At 38.6% G+C, this 22,249-nt stretch overlaps 1 protein-coding gene across 8 annotated transcripts in view; it reads right to left on the bottom strand.

Annotated features, from left to right (window-relative positions):
* VAV3 (vav guanine nucleotide exchange factor 3) overlaps nucleotides 1–22,249 on the bottom strand; it is a 248,586-nt gene that overhangs the window by 96,073 nt on the left and 130,264 nt on the right. For all 8 annotated transcript variants that reach the window (XR_012160359.1, XR_012160360.1, XM_073356846.1 and 5 more), the window contains 4 exons: nucleotides 20,641–20,727; nucleotides 19,871–19,956; nucleotides 19,322–19,454; nucleotides 18,825–18,934 (listed from right to left, as the gene is read on the bottom strand). Coding sequence is in view for 6 of the 8 variants with exons in the window: in XM_073356846.1 (XP_073212947.1) it covers nucleotides 18,825–18,934; nucleotides 19,322–19,454; nucleotides 19,871–19,956; nucleotides 20,641–20,727 (416 nt within the window). In the remaining 2 variants the exon portion in view is untranslated. The remainder of the gene's footprint in view (nucleotides 1–18,824; nucleotides 18,935–19,321; nucleotides 19,455–19,870; nucleotides 19,957–20,640; nucleotides 20,728–22,249) is intronic.

The following is a 22,249-nucleotide window of genomic DNA, read 5'->3' as shown; positions in this document are numbered from 1 at the left end:
AGTAACAATGATATCCCAGAACATGGGCAAGTGTGAATGTCATACTCAGTTTCTTAGAAGGATGATGTATTGATACAAACAGAAGAGCAAGAATCATAGCACATGAAAGAATACCCCTCAAAAATTCAGACTAATGGTGAAAACAATTATTTGTATGCATTGCTCTATGAGGGGGAGTGGGAGATAGAATCTGGGATTTATTACATATGCCCCCTCCACCAACAGCAAAGTAACTAGTCAATTCCTTTACAATTCCCTCTATTAGGGAAGAGTCCAGACTAACACAGGTGGAAAGTTCCTCCAGGATAACCTCAATGTTATGCTAAGGTAGGCCATCTCCCTTGACTTCAGGAAGACTTAGTATGAAACTGTTTAATAGGGTGTTAGAGCATCTCCACTGTGAGGTGTCCAACAGTAAGTCCCCCTGCTCTACGTCCTATATAGTATGTCATATGATTACAGAACATTTTACCAGTGACATGAGGTCAGTGTTTTTAAAAGGGGCTCTCACATTTCTCCCTTACTCTGTGAGCTCTATGTAGTAATAGTGCATGTTCTGACAAAGAGAAGTAATGAGCCATGTTTCTAATGTACTCATTTAGACAAGCATGCCCTCTAATACCCACAACAAAAGAAAGAAGTAATATCAATTGATAAACATATTAAACTGCAGCCTCTCGGAATATTTTGTTCCTGAAGAATGTACCGAGTATATAGTATACAACAGAGTGATACTCTCTCTCCCTCTCTCACACACACACCCTTGTAGATTGGTGTGAAGATAATCCACCTTCAGAATATATTTAAAAATGTAACTGGCAATTTGGTGCACTCTAAAGGAAAAATATTACTCGTTTTTAGTCTTCTAAGAGTCCCAGGGATGCCTTCTCCTGCTGGGATGAATTAGCAACATACAGAAAGGGGATGAAACCATAAACAGAGAAATCATCCCAATTCTCATTTCAATCAGCAGCAGAAACCTTCCAAAGGACAACTATGAGTGCCCGAGAGCTCTCTTCAGCACATCGCTGCATTCTACTTCCCAACTTTACTCTTCCACCAGTCTTTGCTTTAATGGCCTTGGGCTGCCCCTCAGTCTTCTTGGTAAAGCCTTTTCTTTCCTAGTGACTTACTGAACATTAGCCTCACTGGGACTAATTCACTGCTACCTGATCAACCCAGGGGACCGTCACATACTTGTCTTGTTATCCTCCCTTGTCATTCAGATAATCTCCTCTCCATCAACCATACAAATAACTATTCCAGGATCAGAATCTCCATTATCTTCTCCAAAGCCTTAGTCTCTGAACAAATCCATTTCTCAGAGTTCTGTACTATCAGCTTCTCAGATATCGCACATGACAAAACCCTCATACCACCAGAGCTTCATGTGTTAAGTCTTTTTGCCAACATCATATTGTGAAATACTGCCACTCTAGAATAATTGTAATTCCAGATAGTGAGTACTACCTGTGCTCCTTGAGCCTTACCTGTCAGGAGAGAAATCAAATGAATAGCCCATACTGTCCTTAACCACCCACATAAAACTCAGTCACTTTCCAAACCATGTTAGAAAGTGTTACATAGCATCAGCCCCCTCAAGCTTCAGCAACCTGAGTTTCTCCCAGCCATCACATTGCCCTAGATTAAGGGTGAGAGAGACTGGAGGTAATGCCATAGGTTATTTAAGCAGCTCAGCACTACTCTGTCAGAGGGACACACTCTAATTTTTCACATGCCTACACAGTATGGAATAAATTATCATCAATACCCACTTCAAAATATCCAGCCATCGCTGAAAGAGAAATTACACCAAATTGATTGATAAACAGGTCTAAAAATACAGTAGTCTAAACATGGTTATGAAAGAAAACTGAGTGAGACCGGAAAACATGCTAACACTTAACATTCAATGCCTAATATAATGTGTTTGTTCTTTTCAGCTATTCCAGTTCATAATCCTTTGTTTCAGTTTTTCATGCAACAAAGATCTCAGAATTATAGATATGTATGTATATATAAAATATAGCTGCTTGAAATACAAATGCAAATGTGAGTATGATGTATTCTTTTCCCAATGGCATGGCAAAGTGGGAGAGTGGGTCAAATACTGAGAATATTCTAATAACCTGGGAGTATGTACTCTGACACTCTAAGCAATTTCTTTAAAAATGCATGCCTAAATGAAAACATTGATACTCAAGTCAATATGAGTTGTTGATGTTCAGGAGCCCAGAAAAATCCAGCCACATATTTAGGTACCTAGCTTTAGGAACCCAAGTTTGAAAATTTCAGGTCCAACAACTTTTCCAAAATGTATGCCACAGTGAAGGTGGTGCAAGAGCTATAACATATCAGCCATGTTATGACATTTCATGGCTTAAATAAGGCCATAATCTGAGATACTATGAACATAAGATGAGAACAGTGTTCTAATAGTGATGGAGTACAGTAGCATTTGGCTTCCGTAGTGGCAATTTAAGTTTTTATTGTCACTTTTAGGTTTATGTTTATTTTCAACAAGAAAAAAATATCAAGTATCTTTCACAATGGGCGGTCAGACTAAACAGATGAATTGTTATTGAATAATTTCTCTAGTATGTTAGGCACAAACATGCTTTTCCTTACCATCAATTTAAACTTCCTCTGCACTAAATCTTATAAATAAATTGCACCAAGAATACTACTAAACTTGCAGCCTTAACACTCCATCTTATATATCTCCAGGATGCACTACCCTAAATATGTAATTCTTATTGATAGCATGACCCAACACGCTAGATAAGGAAAAGTCTGAAGCATATAGTATTCTGGCTTCCCCCACAATGTGAGAATAAGGGCATCAAAATCTCTGTCTTCATTGCTTCAAAAGGTCATGTATCTAAAAATATAAATGCTTATATCCCTATTGCAAAAGTTCTGAAATACTGAAAATGTCTCCAGTCATGTTATATTTCTAGTAGAGACTGCTGAGAAGGAATTTCAGTCTACAGATTTCAATATTAGCATTACAGACTTAAAGATATTTTGTTTGCTACATGTTTGAGATTTTTCTGGATGAGGCTATTAAAATAAGTATTTACAAAAAATAATACAAAGTTATAAAGAAAACTTGCTTCTTTAAGGACTAGACACTAAAGCCCTCATTACAAACAAAGAATATCAGCTGCCTACATATCTGCCATAAAAAGAAATATGGTAAGAAGTATGTAAAGCAACGTGATCTGTCCCTAATTAATCTTGTTAAATTCTTACAGATGTATGAAACAAAATTTCAAAAGGGGAATGACAGAAGTGACAATAACATGATATAATAGTGAAAGAAAGAAGTGAATGTCTTAGAATAGAAAGCACTGGAAGAAAGAAGCCTTTGAACTCTTGTTATAGGTCTGACAGGTTATTAACGACCAAAAGTTACTCTCATCCAACAATTCTCACAGTTTATGAGAAATTAATTGTGGTCCTCAGTCCAGTCTGTGGTGGATAAATGTCCACATCACAATTCATACCTCTGCAGGAGGGCAAAGGAGCAAGACCAGGTACTGAATGGGCATGAAGAAAGTATTATCTCTTATTTTACTTGGGGTTTCAAAACTTATTTACCATTACCATTAATGGTACCAGTTAATATTTTAGTTCAAAGAACTGCTACTCACTGACTGGTTCTCTACTTCTCACACATATTTAAGGGCCATTTCTTTTAACTGCTTCTCTAGCAGTTTTTCAATATTAGCTAGGTTTTGGCAATTAAAACCTGTACAGATTCTCACCTCTCTCAGTCAAGGCCACTGTGGAGGTTTTGCTTAAAACCAACACAAACATTTCAATTAATCTTGAAAAATTGCTTTTCTGGGGCACTTAATTAACAACTCAACTTTTCCCTCCAAGATTCCAAATAACTTCAATCTAATTTATTTTCTTCATAACACAAGGAAAAATTTATTGCAGAACAAAATGGAGAAAGAGGGTATGTCCTTTGGACATTTCTGTGTATCAGATTCCCATGAAGGGAGCAATCACGTCGTACTGCAGAGATCACAATAAATCTAGGTGACAAAACTAAACACAAATACTTCACAATTAAAATTAAATAAATGCAGAAGCAACCCAGAATGACCCAGCATGCATTCTAAGTAGCCACAAATGGAAATAGGATACCAACAAAAACAGCCACTGACCTAGAAATTGTGGAGCAAGTCATTCCTTCTGCTAAGTGGTACTGAGAGAATGAAAGCAGTGTAAACACTGGCCTAATCTAGCCACTACCCACATGGGAGAAAGAAGATGAACCTCAGAGACATCATCCATGCCCCCTCCTTTCTATATGGATAACATGAAGTTGGGACCACTCAAAGTTGTCTACCTCAGTGGGTAGCCTGCACTCATGGGAGACTCAGGGAACCATGCTACTATATGGATAGAAAGACCACAGAAGCTGCAGCATGCCCTCAAATATGGATGACCTACGGCTGGGGATTGGGTTCCCAATAGAACTTTGGGGGCATCTGTGTAATTGGAGGGCTAGGCTCCTGCCCCCCCCCCATACTTGCCTGCAAAGCTCTCTCCTAGAAGGAGATGGTGTGGTGGGATTTTCTGAGGTTGTGTCGACTTTTTTTCCTAGTCAGATTTACAAAGGAGGGTATGATTTAGCTTTGTTTGTTTGTTTTTGTTTTGAAAAACACATATTCCACATCAGCTCCTCCAGTAAATCAGGCTAATTGTTTCAGCAGAAAATACTCTGAAACTAGGGATTGGATTTCAAGAAGTTAATAGATATTTGCATATCAATAAAATCATTGTCAAAAAATATTACATGTTGTTTTAAACTGTTATGCCACTTCACTTGATTAAATCTTGACTGAGGAGAATCATATTTAATACTTGCCAATCAGTGAGCCCTAGTGGCAGATCAAATAAGTATTTATATGAAGTATCAAGCAAGTAGTCTGTGGTGAATTAAAACTGTTTCATGTATTGAAGAAGAAATGCTACAGAGAGTTAAGAAGAACTCATTGCCTTGAACTCTGCTCTACCCCTCAACCTTGTGTCAGACCTTCTCAATTAAGAGCTCTGTTATTGTTCTGCAGTTAGTGTTTTGCTTATGAAAATTTAAAGCACTGTGAATGTTATTGGTGTGAATGATGAATACTGAGTTGGCACACTGAGCATAAACTGCTCAAGCTCAAACATGTGTTTGATATTTGAAGTTGGATATTATTATATCTATACATTTTAGTAGCATATAAAGATCATACAACCTGATATCCAAACACAACAAAACTTTCCATTCCGTTTGGTCTTACTTATTATCTTAATACTAGGTATCCCTGCAAGAAACAAGGCAATTTATCTAGATCTGCACTAGGTGTTTCCCAAGAGCCAAGATTTTCAGAAATGGCTGCCTTATGTTAGGTACCTCAATCATACTTTGGCACCTAAGTAAGTAAAAAGATCTCTTAGAAAATTGTCTAGATAAAGGAAAAAGTTAAAACTAACATTAAAGATGTTCTGAGAATTTCCCTCCACAAAGACAAAGCCATTAAAACCCTGCTGCATATTCATGCACTGAAGATCCTACCAAGACCAGTCCATAAAGTGTTGAGGCAATCACAGGTGACAGTGGCTGATATCTGAATCTAACCAAGCTGCTGAAAGAAGCGCACCTTCCACCTTTAGTAAGACTACAGAGAGAGAAGGGCATAAATCTCTTTGAATGGAGCCATCAGCACACAGTTCACTCAACACAGCTCTGCCTGTTCAAGCAGACATTTCTACAAGCAAGCAAGCAAGCAAACAGCATCAGCAACAAGACACCTCAGAAGAATAAAAGAAGCTACAATACAGCATTAAAAGAAGCAACCTTACAGCCCAGCGTGGTTTCTACAACATTATAACATCACTGAGACTTCATCACCGGTTAGACAGTGTTCGCAAAAACACTGCCAACAGAATAGATTTAATTTTTTCTTTTTATCATTGTACTGGAATATTGAAATACTATTGCAATTTAAGATATTTACAGATTCTCCAGATGGTTTAGATTACTGCTGAAGAGGAGACAACATTTAATCTTGTTAAACACAAAGAAATAGTGTAAGATTCTTCATATTAATTAATTTGCTCAAGCCTTCTCCTTGAAGGGCTTCTTTTAAATAACTGAGGTAAAACTTTATTTGCTTTCATAGGACTAGTTAAGATTACTAACCACTGCCCACTTATTAACTGTTTAAGTAATCCATATTAAACCAAACAGGATCCACCAACCCTTAAACAAAATTCCACTGCCCATCTATAAACCATCTCAGCTATCTATGTTACGCTGAGACAAGACTCACTATGGATTCTGGGAATAACATACTTTCATTTTAGTTTACCTAGAGAAGAGCATCCCCACCAGCACAGACACACTCTCAAAGGTAGGATTCCTGCTGAAAGCTCTCCACAGACAGACAGAATAGACTGTGATTGAAGTAACCATTGTTTATTATTTGTATCTGTTTTCAATTGTACTTATTTTTACTCCCACACCCCTTTCTTTAATAATCAAATAGTAATTGTGATTAATTTGCTGGTCTTTAACCCTGGTGTCCACTTAGGCATGGAAAGAACCCCATGTGACTAAAATAGTGAGAGTCAAATTCCCAGATTGCTTCAAGAGAGACAATTATTAAGATCTGGCCTCCCATTTCTTGTTTTTCTAGACCAGGGGTTCTCAACCTTTTTCCTTCTAAGTCTCCCCCCCCACCTCCCACCCCCACATGCTATCCACGGCCCACCTGTACCACAAGTGTTTTCCTGCATATCTAGTAGATTAAAAGCTGTATTAAATTGACAGTTATACAGTTAAACCCACACACCTATGTAATATAAAAAAGAAAAGGATAATATAGGTACAAAATAAAAGAAGTAAATATTATGGTCAAATATTAATATGTCTGAGCCCCGCCGCCCAGGACTGAAGCCAAAGCCAAAGCCCAAGCCCTAGCCCTGCCACCCGGATCCCCCTGTGGCATAGGGCAGCAGGCAATTGTCCTGCTTGTTACCCCCTAACTACACCAGCCCTGCTGAAGTCAATAGGTTTCAGCATATCATGCAGGAAAATTAACATGCTCTCCAATTCTAAAAAAAAAAAAAAAAAGTGTCCAAATAGTGCAAGGTGAAACAGTTTTTATTTTTTCTATGCTGTCTGGTTTATTTTGGCAGACTCCCTGAAATCTTCTCAGGGTCCCCCGGAGGCCACTGACCCCCAGTTGAGAACCACAGCTCTAGACTACATTTTCAGTAATTTTGGGGATAAAATTACGTGCAACTCAACAACTTAAAACACCTCTTTCTTCCCCACAGTTTTCGTTAGTAAAACTTACATGTAGCTTGAGTTCAGGTAATTTAGGGTCATCTCCTGAATTTTTCATTTTGAAGAAATAACCCTGCCCCTTTTTACATTATTGGTGTGGGACCAGCAGAAACACTAGGTACACCAGGAACTTCCTGAAGACAAGAGGATGCAGATCCTTCCAAGAATCATCATCCTTAAGAAAACTTAGGGTGTGGGGAAGGAAGGCACACTATGTCCATTTACAACCCCTATTACCTTGCCCCAAAAATTCCAGGAGGCCATGCATCCACAAAACTGACAAACCTGGAAATGCCAGGCAAGCAGATGGTGCTATGGGGCACAGGAGGGAAGTACTGTTCAGGACTGGATAGCAGGCAGTGAAGCCAACATGAGCTCCTCCCTTTTTCCACAGCAGGTAGCTACAGCCTGGGCCACTTTAATCCCTCTATTCTGCCACTGGGAAGACTGTCTTTCTGTGGTCCCTCCTCTACCCCCATTGAGTCCTGTTTTTTCAAATAAAGTACCATTTGTGGTACATTAGCTGTAATGCATGATCCAGATTAATAACATTCCTACCTACAGAGGTAAATAACACAATTCCTTCTTCCTTTTCATACCACTTCAGGAAACAGGCAGGATATCAAGGAAATCCAGACAGGCATGTTTGTGTTTTGCTTTGGTAAACTAAGTGAACTTAGATCCAGATTGTTAAAAGTGAAATACTTCTCCAGACTGTTTGGAAAATGCAGTATGTACTTAAAGCTTTTAAAATGCATTGATAGCAACAGCTTTAATTTAGTATGTCAGTGTTCAATATGTCACAGCTCAAATAGTCTCTCAGAAGGAGTTTTAATGCATATGCATTATTAATGCAGTATCTGAAGGAGCAGATCTATCTGAGTTGGCTTTGACCAATAAGTCATTAGTCACAGAGCATAAAGCAAATTTGGGAAATGGAGATATAATAATAGATAAGAGAACCATTTTCATTTACCCTGTCTCTAGAACTAGTTTAAAAAACTAACCATAAAAAAACCACTCTACGTAACCAATGGACTATATCCATGCATTATGGAGCTTTCTTAGTTTAAAATGTAGGTGTGTGCTTATGCAAGATGTGATGCACATATTTATCATGTTTGTGTGTCAATGAATCTCCGGATTGTTTTCTTCCATTCAGATGGACTGTTCTGGCTTTCTTGTGTTAGAGAACAACAGCTGGTGTCCAAATTAAAGAATGAGTTTTCAAAACCAGCAAACTAGATCATACCTCTGCTGCAGCACAAACTACTAAAGAACCTATTAACAACCCCAAAAACTGGATACAGCACTGTTAAAATTAAAAGCACAACATTCAGCAACTCTCTTTCATGAGAGACAGAGCTTTCAAATATTTAAAAATGCTGCCCAAAATGAGAGATTTAAGATAGCTCAATGAAATATTTGATTCTTCCTAGGACAAAAACAGTTTAACATCCAGTTTTAGGCTTATTTGGAACAAGATTCCATAGCCTTGTGAAACTGTTAATATACTAAGTGGGTCCTGAATAAAAACATAAACATACATTTATTTTGGACTCATATTAATACTACACATGGGGAAGACTGGCCCATCATATACCCTAATCACTACAAATGTTCAATACAGCACTTATAATTCAACACCTAAAGTTCCTCACCACAAAGAGCATTTGATGATCTTAGCATATAGGATTCCATGGATTTGGAGAATGTTAAAGAGAACAATGTTACATGAAGTACTGCAATATTCTTTGGCTCTATACATCTTGGAACCTGGGCAGCACTGTTTTATACAGCATATTTCTTAATGACTTGAAAGAAGGTTTGAATAGTGAAGCTGAAGTTTGCTGATGGCAAAATTTACAGTAGATTAGGTAGCGAGAAAGGCAATGAGAAACTACAAAAAGACCTAATGAAATTAGCAAACTAGACATCATGATGACAGATGAAATTCAGCACAGACGAGAGGCAAGATTTTGCATGTTGTAGTTACACTGATGGGTTCTGAGTTGCTAACTCAATGTGTAAATCTAGTATGCAGCTGTAGCCTTTCAAGGAAAATATCTAGATGTCACTGTGAACACTTCAATAAAGACATCTGCTTAGTGCACAGTGGGGGCAAAGAATGAAAATATGTTTTGCATTAAGAAGGGAACACTGAATAGCATAGAAAATGTAATGCCAATATAAATCAATATTGCACATCCCTGCCTTGCTACCACTGTGTAGCTGATCCCTGTGGGTGGAGTAGGCCCATCACCCCTGGATCATATCAGGTGAGTCCAGTCCATTCAATTAACGGGCTCTGGGCTATAATTGGAATAGACTACCAACAGAGGTTGCAGAATACCAGCCCTTGGAGGACAGGTTAGACAAACACCTGTCAGGGATGGGCTAGGTTTATTTAATCTCACCTCAGTGTAGGGGATGGACTAGATGACCTCTCGAGGCCCCTTCCAACCCTACATGATTCAGCCTATGATTCTATGAATACAAGAGGATAACTTGATAAAATTATAAAGAAAAGCACCTTTAAGTCTGATAAAAAGGGGAAAACATTTTAAGTGAAGCACAGTTAACGTTTGGAATTCATTGCCACAGGATTTTGTGAAGAAATTAGCTTGTAAGAATAAGAAAGGCATCTGCAGTAGAATTAGCTAGAATAAAGCTGAAAGAGCCATCAACTCTCCTGCTTTGTAGCACAAACTTCATACTGATAGATAACAAGAAGGAATCTTAACTCTGAATGTTGTATTCTTTTGCATAATTATTATGTGCATCATGGGGAATTCAACATTTCCACTGAATCAACTAGCACTAGTCACTATTGGAGGAAGGATAATGAACTAGATGGGAAGTCGGTGTGTTCTAGAAAAATAATGCCCTCACACTTCTACAATTAGTTTTTTTAAAATAGCTTTATAAGCATAACAAGAAACAGTGGACCTGATCTCTAGGGTCAAAGCTCACAATTATTACTTTTACTATACTTACATTGTAGGTCATTAACTTAAGGTGGAGGAGTGTAATAATTTGGGTGAACACAGTATCAGCAGTTTCTCAGATATGTAATGCCTTTCCATTAACATCTACATTATTAGGCATGCTGAAGATTGCATATAGCCTACCACTTCCTGTATACTAAACACTTTTCATAGCACTTTTTCTTTTAAAAACAACAGTATACATTAAACTACATAGCTATAATCTAAACCAAAATTACTAATACAGCTTCAAAAACAAAACACCAACTGACCAGATTTATTACAACTGCTTTTAAGGAACACAACTTTGTTGAAACAACATTGACACTGCACCCCATACTCGTCATAGTAATATTAAAATATGATTATGGCATAATTATGATAATTTTGTACAAGATAAGTTATGTGAGGTGTCACTGGGAAAATTATGATTTTCTGAATAGGATTATCCTATTTGTATGTCTGTATCATTTTTGTATCTGAAGTTATGAATATTGATTAGGGATCTGTATTTCAAATGGGCTTACTCTGGAAAACACCCACAGCCAGCCTTTCAGGTACAACAATGAAGAAGCCAGACGGGGCTGATAGCCCATCAGCAAAGACAATGGACTATGGAATAGTTTAACATTCCTGTGGGCATTTTGGTCACCCTGTAAACAACGGCTGCTATAACACTGCAAGGGCATGGGACCAGACCACATGACTCTGGACTCCATCTTGGGACATCAGTATTTTTCTACAAACTGTTCTGGGAACCAAGTTTTGAAACAAAGGGGTCCCACCATATTCTAAAACTATATAAGGCAGGAACTGACATCATCTGTTTTTTTTCACTCCCCACACAAGACGACACCTGGAAACACCTGAGGAAAAAAGACTGAACTCTGGGAAGTGCTGGATACAGGCTAAAGGGATTTTTTCATGAAGACCTATGTATGAAGACCTGAGAAACCCAAGCTGTAAAGATAATGCAGCTTGTGCCTTAAGAATCTACAAATCTGCCAGTACCATCAGTTAGGGTGAGAATCTGCTAATTCATATCCAATCTATGTAGTATATTAAGCTTAGTTTGCATTTTTCTTTATTTGCTAGGTAATCTGCTTTGATCTGTTTGCTATCCGTTATAATCACTTAAAATCTATCTTTTGTAGTGAATACATTTATTTTATGTTTTAATCTAAACCAGTGAGTTTGGAGTGAAGTGTGTGGGAATCTTAGCTCAGAGAGGCTGTTGCACATTCCTCTCCACATGGGGCAGGGTGCAGGGAAGACTTTTTGAGTTTACGCTGTACTGTTCCCTGTGCACCACAAGATGGCATAATTTTGGGTTTATGCTCCGGGGCCTGGGGGAGGTGCCTGGGGAGCTGACACTTACCTGAGCTTTAGCCTTTCTATTGTTGGTTCATGCAGCGGCTAGTCAAAGAGCCTGCATGTAACTGCAGCTGGGTGTGTCCTTACCTGTGGTAATGTTGGAAGAAGTGTAAGACCGAGAGCATGTCTGCAGCTTGTCACAGCAGGATAGTGAGAGGGAGCCCAAGCTCGTGGGTCAGAGGGCTCAGTGGTACCCCAATTCCAGGTGGCACCCCGGGGAGAACTCATCACACAACATATGGTTTTGTTCTCCCCTTATGCATGCACAATTCCCATTAATATCAATGAGAGTTAAGCAGATATATAGAGAGAACCCATATCCCCTCAAAATGGACAAGCTACTGTTAAAAGCAGATCTGTCATAAATATAAAGGCAAGGGTAACCACCTTTCTGTCCACAGTGCTGTAAAATTCCTCCTGGCCAGAGGCAAAACCCTTTCACCTGTAAAGGGTTAAGAAGCTAAGATAACCTCACTGGCACCTGACCAAAATGACCAATGAGGAGACAAGATACTTTCAAAGCTGGAGGGGGGGGAGGAGGGTCTGTCTGTCTGTGTGATGCTTTTGCCAGGAACAGATCAGGAATGCAGCTCAGAACTCCTGTAAAAAGTTAAAAGAAAAGGAGTACTTGTGGCACCTTAGAGACTAACAAATTTATTTGACATAAGCTTTCGTGAGCTACAGCTCACTTCATTGGAAGTAATCTAGCTAGAAATGTGTTAGATTTCTTTTGTTTAATGGCTGATAAAATAGCTGTGCTGAATGGAATATATATTCCTGTTTTTGTGTCTTTTTGTAACTTAAGGTTTTGCCTAGAGGGATTCTCTATGCTTTGAATCTGATTACCCTGTAAAGTATTTACCATCCTGATTTTTACAGAGGTGATTGTTTTACTTTTTCTTTAATTCAAATTCTTCTTTTAAGAACCTGATTGCTTTTTCATTGTTCTTAAGATCCAAGGGTTTGGGTCTGTGTTCACCTGGACAAACTGGTGAGGATTTTTAATCAAGCCTTCCCCAGGAAAGGGGGTGTAGGGCTTGGGGGGATATTTTGTGGGGAAGACATCTCCAAGTGAGCTCTTTCCCTGTTCTTTAACACGCTTGGTGGTGGCAGCATAGGGTTCAAGGACAAGGCAAAGTTTGTACCTCGAGGAAGTTTTTAACCTAAGCTGGTAAGAATAAGCTTAGGGGGTCTTTCATGCAGGTCCTCACATCTGTACCTTAGAGTTCAGAGTGGGGAAGGAACCTTGACAACATTGGACTACTCTTTGCCAGTTACATTTATTCATGTGGAACACACTCACAAACTCATCATGCATGTTAGTCTAACAAAAGTTCCAGCTTTAGGAGACCAATTGTGATTTTTAGTGTGTTGCCCTAGTTGCCCACTTCCTTCTAATGCTGCCAAGAAGATCCAGCACCCTGAACTAACTGACAATTTTGAAAGGTTGTACACAATACATTAGATTCAAGGCCAATTGAGTCAGCCTCAATTTTGGAGATTAGTGTGAATAGGTCAACAGCATCAAATTTAGTGCTGAGGTGTTGCAGTTTATCATGTCACTGAGGATGTACAGCATATGTACTAGCTCTCTTATGAAAAATCCTTAGGAAATTCTTAGTGGTAATAAAAGTTTAGGTGCACAGATTTTAGCCATTTTTCTAAGCAAAATAATAGTCTCAGATTAACAACAAATACAGACACAGTGACAGGAGAACTGCCACATAAATGGAAATAGTTAAAAATATCTTAAATGTATTTTGTATCTTCTTGTAGCAGTACCCATTGCTCTCAAGCTTCCCCCACCACAAGATGACCTGTCATATTACCGTAGATCAGGCCTAGAGTTTGGACTATCTTCATGGAGATAAAAAGTATTCCCAATTTTCTACGTAAAGAGCTGTTCTAATCTGAAAAGTGACCATGCGGGGTTCCATGTTTATTTTTTCCCAATCTTTTCCAGATCATCCGCTCATTTTCTTCCAGTCTTGCAAACTCAGCCTAGGTTTCTGAGAGACAAGTTGGGTTCTTTCCATTACATATTTCATGAGTAATGTCAGGCTCTGCACATCAAGGGCCAAATTCTGATCTCAGTTACACCAGTATAGATCAGGATTAATTCTACTGACACTTCATAAACTTTCTATTGACAAGCCCTAAGTATACTGAATGTGCTTATTCCAATATAGGTTATTCTGACTTGGGAAGCAAAATAAGGTATACCAATATAAGGGACCTTTTGTGTTAGTACCTCTGCCTCTATGCTAAAAATAAATATTTTAGGTTTTTTTTTTAAACCACACCCTGAATGGACAGTTATATCAGTAAAACTTTTCTAGCGTAGACTGGGCCCTATTCTTAATTTAAACTGATGTAAATGAGATCTGAATTTGCTCACAAATTAGGTTCTTTAGTAACACCTGGGCAGCCCTAGCTTCATTCAGGAAGCTTCTCAGACAGCAGTGGGTTTGCATAGATATAACTGAGTGGAACATAGTAAAATCCTATTTCTGATGCACAGGAAAGAATCCAGCTCATTCCTTTTCAGCTGTGTTGATTTTGCAGTCCTAACAAAAGTGCTAAATACGTAGTTATGTTTTGCCTGTTAAGTCAGCAATTACAATTCTGAATGTGCTGAAGAAACTGTCATTTTACCACAAAAAGAAAAGGAGTACTTGTGGCACCTTAGAGACTAACCAATTTATTTGAGCATGAGCTTTTGTGAGCTACAGCTCACTTCATCGGATTCATTTTACCACAGTAATTTTTCAGAACAGAATTATACTTTAATAGACACCTTATAGAGTAGGAAATACAACTGAAAAAACAGACTCACCATACAATATGGAAAAACAATGGGGTTAGTTTATTTCAGGGGTTTTCAAACTTTTGTACTTGTGACCCTTTCACACAGAAAGCCTCTGAGTGCGACCCCCTTATAAATTAAAAATGCGTTTTTATATATTTAACACCGTTATAAATGCTGGAGGTGAAGTGAGGCTTGGGGTGGAGGCTGACAGCTCGCGACCCCCCCCCCCATGTAATAACCTCATGACCCCTTGAGGGGTCAAAATCCCCAGTTTGAGAACCCCTGGTTTATTCCCAAAGGCAGACTCCATGCTTCAGCATTTATAATCTCATTAGCACACTACATGCTGAGGTAACTCATGGGAGCGGGAAATCAAGGGAGTGCCACTTTTGGGAGATATTCTATAAAGCCAAAACCCACAAATAACAAAAAAATAAAAAGGTATGAGATTTCAAAATTGATTAAATGCTGCAAGTTTTTAAATCTAGTGAGTTTTAGTGGTTATACAAATAAGGAAGCAATAATACTGGCTAGAGCAAAGAATGTCACTATGCAAGGTTACAATTCAGTTCTGCTAATACAACTCAGCCCTGACCTGCAGTAACCCTACTATTCCAGCCCTGTGTTGCTCTAGATTACGACTGCCAATCATGTTAAATTGTGTTGTGGGTTTATGAGGTGGACAAATATCCATAAGGGACCAGGCTGAGACCAACAAATCTCATTTTCACTGGTGACCTAGGCCAGAAGTGAACCCAGGTGAAAAATTATTGTATTAACTCATTGAACTTCCAAGCCCTGTGTTCTGATCATTTATGATAATCAGGAACAATAAATTACCTTTCCCAAAGCACTATTATGAGTAGCGCTATGCCTTAGCTGACACCTACCATTTTTATAAGTACGGTAAGTGTGATTGCATTAGCTCATCATACACAGAGAGAGAAACAGGATAATTTGAAGATATGAAAACACCAAAACTTTCATGCAAACACTGGCCAAAATTAAAGAAGTCCATGCACAGCATCAAATACACTGGCATTTAAAGTGCAGTCATTGTTATCTTTAGTTGAATCACAATATGAGGGTGCTGGAGATCAGGATTAACATGGCTGCAAAGAAATTTGGGAAGAGGTAAGGGAGAGAAAGGGAGCATAAAAAACACAGATTGGGGATGAAGGTCTGGGGATGGGATGGGAGGGAGGGTCACAGGAAAATGCGGCATGGAACCTGTTTCCCAGTATCAGCAGGAAAAACAACGGGGAGTCCTTGTGGCACCTTACAGACTAACAAAATTTATTTGGGCATAAGCTTAAGTGGGCTAAAACCCACTTCATCAGATGCATGGAGTGGAAGATACAGTAGAGAGGTATAAATACACAGCAGATGAAAAGACTGGAGTTGCCTTACCAAGTGGGGGGTCAGTGCTAACGAGCCAATTCAATTAAGGCAGAAGTGGGCTAATCTCAACAGTTGACAAGAAGGGAGGAAAAATCACTTTTGTAGTGCTAATAAGTTCAATGTAACCAAGGTGGTCCATTTCAAACAGTTGACAAGAAGATACGAGTATCAGCAGGGGGAAAAATTAGTTTTTGTAGTGACCCATCCATTCCCAGTCTTTATTCAGGCCTAATTTGATGATATCCAGTTTTCAAATTAATTCCAGTTCTGCAGTTTCTCACTGGAGTCTGTTTTTGAAGTTTTTTCATTGAAGAATTGCCACTTTTAAGTCTGTTATTGAGTGTCCAGGGAGATTGAAGTGTTCTCCTACTGGTTTTTGAATGTTATAATTCTTGATGTTAGATTTGTGTCCATTTATTCTTTTGTGTAGAGACTGTCCGTTCTGGCCAATGTACATGGCAGAGGGGCATTTCTGGCACATGATGGCATATATCACACTGGTAGATGTGCAGATGAACGAGCCCCTGATGGTGTGGCTGATGTGGTTAGGTCCTATGATGGTGTCCCTTGAATAGATATGCGGACAGAGTTGGCACCAGGGTTTGTTGTAGGGTTTGGTTCCTGTGTTAGTGTTTTTGTTGTGTGGTGTGTGGTTGCTGGTGAGTATTTGCTTCAGGTTGGGGGGCTGGCTGTAAGCAAGGACCGGACTGTCTCCCAAGGTCTGTGAGAGTGAGGAATCGTCCTTCAGGATAGTTTGTAGATCCTTGAAGATGCGCTGGAGTCGTTTTAGTTGGGGGCTGTAGTTGATGGCTAGTGGCTTTCTGTTACTTTCTTAGTTGGGCCTGTCCTGTAGTAGATGACTTCTGGGTACCCTTCTGGCTCTGTCAATCTGTTTCTTCACTTCAGCAGGTGGGTATTGTAGTTTTAAGAACGCTTGATAGAGATCCTATAGGTGTTTGTCTCTGTCTGAGGGACTGAAACAAATGCGGTTGTATCTTAGAGCTTGGCTGTAGACAATGGATCATGTGATGTGGTCTGGATGAAAGCTGGAGGCATGTGGGTAAGTATAGCAGTCAGTGGGTTTCCGGTATAGGGTGGTGTTTATATGACCATCGCTTATTTGCACTGTAGTGTCTAGGAAGTGGATCTCTTGTGTGGACTGAGATTGATGGTCGGGTGGAAATTGTTGAAATCCTGGTGGAATTCCTCAAGGCCCTCCTTTCCATGGGTCCAGATGATGAAGATGTCATCAATGTAGCACAAGTAGAATAGGGGGCGTTAGAACAATGCCTCCTCGGGTCTCATCCCCTAAATCAGCCATAAAAATGTTGGCATACTGTGAGGCCATGCGGGTACCCACAGCAGGGTGCCTCTGTGGCAGGCAAAAGGAGGGACATATGGTTTTGGGGGAGGACACTGGTAGAAATAGGATGAAGAGGGTGCAGGGAATCCCAATAGCACAGAGAAAGTGAACAGGGAGAGGGGACAGGAAAAAGGCATGCAGGGAACCAGGAAAAGTTCTGGGACAAGGCTGTAGGTATGTTCCTCAGGATGGATGTGTGTGGGGGAGGCTGTTTTACTGCTTTGATTTATTAGCCGGCTGAGCTAACCATTATTTGTATAATTATGGCAGGGTGGGCATTATTTTCAATTATAAGTCTAATTAATTAGGATGTTGGGGGCTTTTAATAGGGATATTTCTTTATATTTAGATAACAATAAAAGTATCAACAATGACAGCATAGGAGGTATATGCAGGGAACCAGAGAGACATGGCCCCAGAGCTTAGTTTTCAATGTAGTTGGCCGATTAAAAGCCTCTCCGCTCCCCACCTATCACACCCAGGAACAACTCCCACTAGCAGATATACTCCTACGGATTTGATAATGTCAGCAGGAAGGGAAACCATATTTGGTGGGACTCAGAACATATGGCAGAGTAAGGCTCTCTTCCTGCATACCTTCTATGCTACCCCAATTTAAACTCTTGGCTCTCATTAAAAGAAAAAAGGGAAAATATTAAACAAAAAATATATTTAACAGGAATTAAGGTTGTAAGTGTGTTTCAATGGAGTGCAGCTAACGACATCCATTTCATTCAACCAAAAATTCATATAAGTGATAACCTGTCTTTAATTTCACCACTCTTAGATGGGAATATTCCTCTGCACCCTCCTCTTTTAAAAAAAAAAAAAATAACGCAGTGACTGTCTCTTTTCCACCTGATTTATTTGTTCCTGTGTTTTAAATTTAATCAGAATACTTTCAGTATCAATACCCATGTTTGTTTTTCCAACAGAATCGGAAATAAAAATAAAGCTGAAAGCACATAACTATAATGTAATCTGCAGTGCTATATTCTGACATATTACTTTCTGAGAAGTCTAACACATTCATGCTATTTTTTTACATTAGAAAAACACACACACACACACACACGATGTCAAGCAATGGAAATCAAACTTAATAAACCAAGCAACCTGATCCAAATGCTACATAATAAATTAGTTTAAAGCCACTAGGAAAAAAGCCAACATCCCCATATCTCTTAAAATGTATTTCAATGTACCAAGAAATAAAGATGGAAAAATCAGTCACCATTATGTTAAATATTTATTGCTAAAACAATTAATATTTTCCCTAGGTGTTTCAGACTGTATTAGTAAAACAATCTTACCAGCTATGCTGGAAAGCAACACATAGCTTAGAGTGCCCTCTATCTTTTCCTAGAAGTGTTTCAGAGGAATACTCTTACATTGTAGATGTCAGCTATGAGTTCTGTTTTCAAAAATGCAGATAAAAGAGTATCCTGGTGTGTGCAGAATTATTGTTATAATTTAAAATGCATATTAAAGCATTGGTTAAGGAAATGTTTACATAACAGAAAAATATATACTTACAATGCCATTTCAAACTGCTCAAGCCACTTTTTCTTCAAATCTTTAGTTTTGCAATAAAATTCCAAACCATTTTGTCCTTGTATGTGGATGAGGTAGAAGCCATAAGACCACTGTGTGAAAGGTATGGCAATTCACTGATTAACAATTTAATATTCAGACAGAAAGAAGACAATATTTTTATATTCATCGTATAACACCAACCCTGAGTTCGGAAAAATGGAGGTCATACCATTTTGCAGCTCTGTTCAGTTTAATAATGGCTCATTCATATCTCTTCATTACATCAGAAATTAACATAGTTGAAGCCCTTTAATAGTCATCTACTTTAAACCACAATGTCCAGTGTGTTTTTGATACTATATGGCTTTGACATTTAAAAAAAAATACACAAATCGCTGAAGTGTGGTTACAGAATATTTCATATACTCAAGGTCTATGGATCTCAAATATTTAATAGTGGCGTATATTTTGTATGTAGTAGTATTATAAACATTTACCTTTTTAGTTTCTTTATCAGTGGTGGGATTATTTGTGATTTTGTACTTTTGAAGATCTATTATTTCCTTCATTTCATAATTATCACCTCGCCGTTTGCACACAATTACAGCTAAATCAAATAAGAAGATATGCCTATGAAAACATAATATATAAAGGGTTAAAAAACTTGTCTGTATGCCAATTCACTAATCCTTTTAAAATAATACACTATTATATAAAAACATTGCACGGAGCACTTATGATTTTGAAACTTAGCAATTAAACTATTGGGTAACAAAACATGAACCACTTAAAGTACTTTTGCAAGAGGTGCATAGGGATTTAGATATTAATGTAATGGCTAACTTCTCTTGAACCACTTTGAAAATTTACTTCCTTGACATTAATATTAATAGGAGCTATGTGTGTACAATGAAAGGAGGATGTATGCAGAAGAATTCCTGAGCTGACACCAAATTTCACAGGCAGATGCCATGCTGTATTTTACAAGCATTTATCTAATACCAATTCTGACTTTAGCAACTCAAGTACTGTATCTATATTCTCACCTGTCTTGCCTTGCACGTTTGTCTAATGTAGTTATCCTTATTTCACCATCACCTTGTGGTCTTCCATACATTAAGAGAGAATGGTTCTAAAAACAAAAAAAGGAAATAAATTCATTATTTAACATATATGCCAGCAGAAGAGTTAAGATAATATCTGACATTCAAGTGTCAGTTGGTCATTATACTACAAAGCAAGATTCTCCAAGAGTCAAAAAGAACTTGGCACCTTTTGGTCCTACTAAGGATGATAAGGCATAAATAAACTCCTTTTATTCCACCCACCAAGGGACCTGGGGCATCGTGCAACAAAACTGATTTAGCTGCATGCATCTAAGGCAGTGGTTCCCAAACTTGTTCCGCTGCTTGTGCAGGGAAAGGGAGTTGCTGGAAGCGGCATGGGTCAAGAGACATACTGGCCACTGCTTCCAGAAGCTCCCATTGGCCTGGAGCAGCGAACTGCGACCACAGGGAGCCGCGATCGGATGAACCTGTGGACGCGGTAGGTAAACAAACCAGCGTGGCCCGCCAGGGGCTTTCCCTGCACAAGCGGCAGAACAAGTTTGGGAACCACTGATCTAAGGAAATGGAGAGGAAGTCACTGTATACAGATATCATTCCAGGCCAGCCAAAAGAACACCACATACACATACCTGAATTTTACCCAGGTTTCTAGCATTATATAAGATGATAGGGAGCAGTAGATATCAGTAAAGTAGAACAATGGTGAAAAGCTGGAATAAACAAGGGTGTAAATATAGCCTATCACATACCAAATTCTCTATTGATAACTGAAACTGTTTAATTTCACGGAGGGATTCATTATCTCTCTTCACTTCATTTACATATTGAGCCAAGTCCTAAAGCATAAAAAAAAGGAGGGGGGAATATTTCAGTCAGAAAAATTCCAATACATTATTTTAAGCAACTGTATTTATCTTCCTTATTTTGCCTAATCTGCACAATAAGACTTTTTAAAAGTTATTTTAAGTGTTCAGAAGTTGCTGATATACACACCTAAGTATGCAAGCTTTAAAAAAACTGTCTATTAAAGCTGGGCAGAAAACGATATTCTCATCCTGTTAAAATTTTGAGAATTCAAAAAATATTCACATTCTGCGTAGAGGAAATCTAGATCTTTGAAATTTTTTGACAAAAGAAAAAAAAGACTCCCGGAATGGCCAACAGCCCAATGGTTCAGGAAACCACCTAGGTTATGGGAGACTCAGGTTCATGGCTGTGCTCCAGTAAATATTTAATTATTTATCCAAAGTGGAAGAGCTCCAATAGGAGAGACTGAGAGAGACCTACCCCAAATCAGCCAAGGACAAAGAAGCACTGGTATCAGCTGGGCTAAAAAAAAATTAATAGTGAAATCAGGAATGTCATCTCCACCTACAGGAACCAGCGTTTAAGTTAAAGGTGGTTTGCTCCAGCCTGGTGGAGTGCTTCTTTCAGTCAGGGAATGGGATATCTCCTTCAGTCTTGATATTTGCACATGATTTCAGAGATCTGAAGACAACAAGGCCTGCGTAAAAGATGTAACCAAGTCGAGGCTCTAATTGCTCCTATATGCAGTAATCCTGGATAGGTTTAGTAGGATGTCCAAATATCTACAACTTCAAGACCGAGGCATACAGTGAGAGGGCAGTAATGTCTGAATAGCAAAATAGAAGGTATATAATAGCATGCCAACAGCCAGCATAATTCTTAGGTCCCATGCACAATAATGGGCCTGACTGACTCTGGAAAATGAATCTTTTTCACATATAGTGTTGGGATCTGGAAAAAGTTTAGGTATGATCTTAAGCCGTGGACCAGTATATCTTCTATATTTGTGCATTGAATGTGCTGGTAAATTTGCCACTTATCTTTCTCTATTCAAATCAGGTGTTTATCCTCATTTGTATGTCCTCAGTGGTATATAATCTGTAATATCTAGGAGCAAACATTTTTTAGGAAATATGTGCTAAATGGAACAATTTTCTAACATATTAACCAGGAAAAGGATAGAGTGGGAAAATATAACGAAAACAATAACTGAACTCCGTGCACAGCATCAGAAAAAAAGGAAACTAAGAGTACTGCTAGTTGCAGAGGGAATTGCAGACTGCCGAGGGATACAGCACCAAACATGTAATGAGATACTGCTATTTTAAAAAGCACTTGCTTGTGTCATTTGCAGTAGCATGTGGAGTAACGGTCACTAGGAGAGATATTAATGCCTTCTAGCCTAAGGCAACAAAGACATTACTAGGACACAAGTTGTGAGGAAAGAGAACTGTGTTTACCTTATTGGGAAACTGTTAACCAAAATTTGAGGTGATCTGCAGTAATGGAAGTTTTACCCATTTTGTAAAGGACTAGTAAAACTGAGAAAGG

The sequence above is a fragment of the Lepidochelys kempii genome, chromosome 8 (genome assembly GCF_965140285.1).
Source record: "Lepidochelys kempii isolate rLepKem1 chromosome 8, rLepKem1.hap1, whole genome shotgun sequence".
Classification (NCBI taxonomy): Eukaryota; Metazoa; Chordata; order Testudines; family Cheloniidae; genus Lepidochelys; species Lepidochelys kempii.
This window is presented reverse-complemented; position numbering and strand designations above follow the sequence as displayed.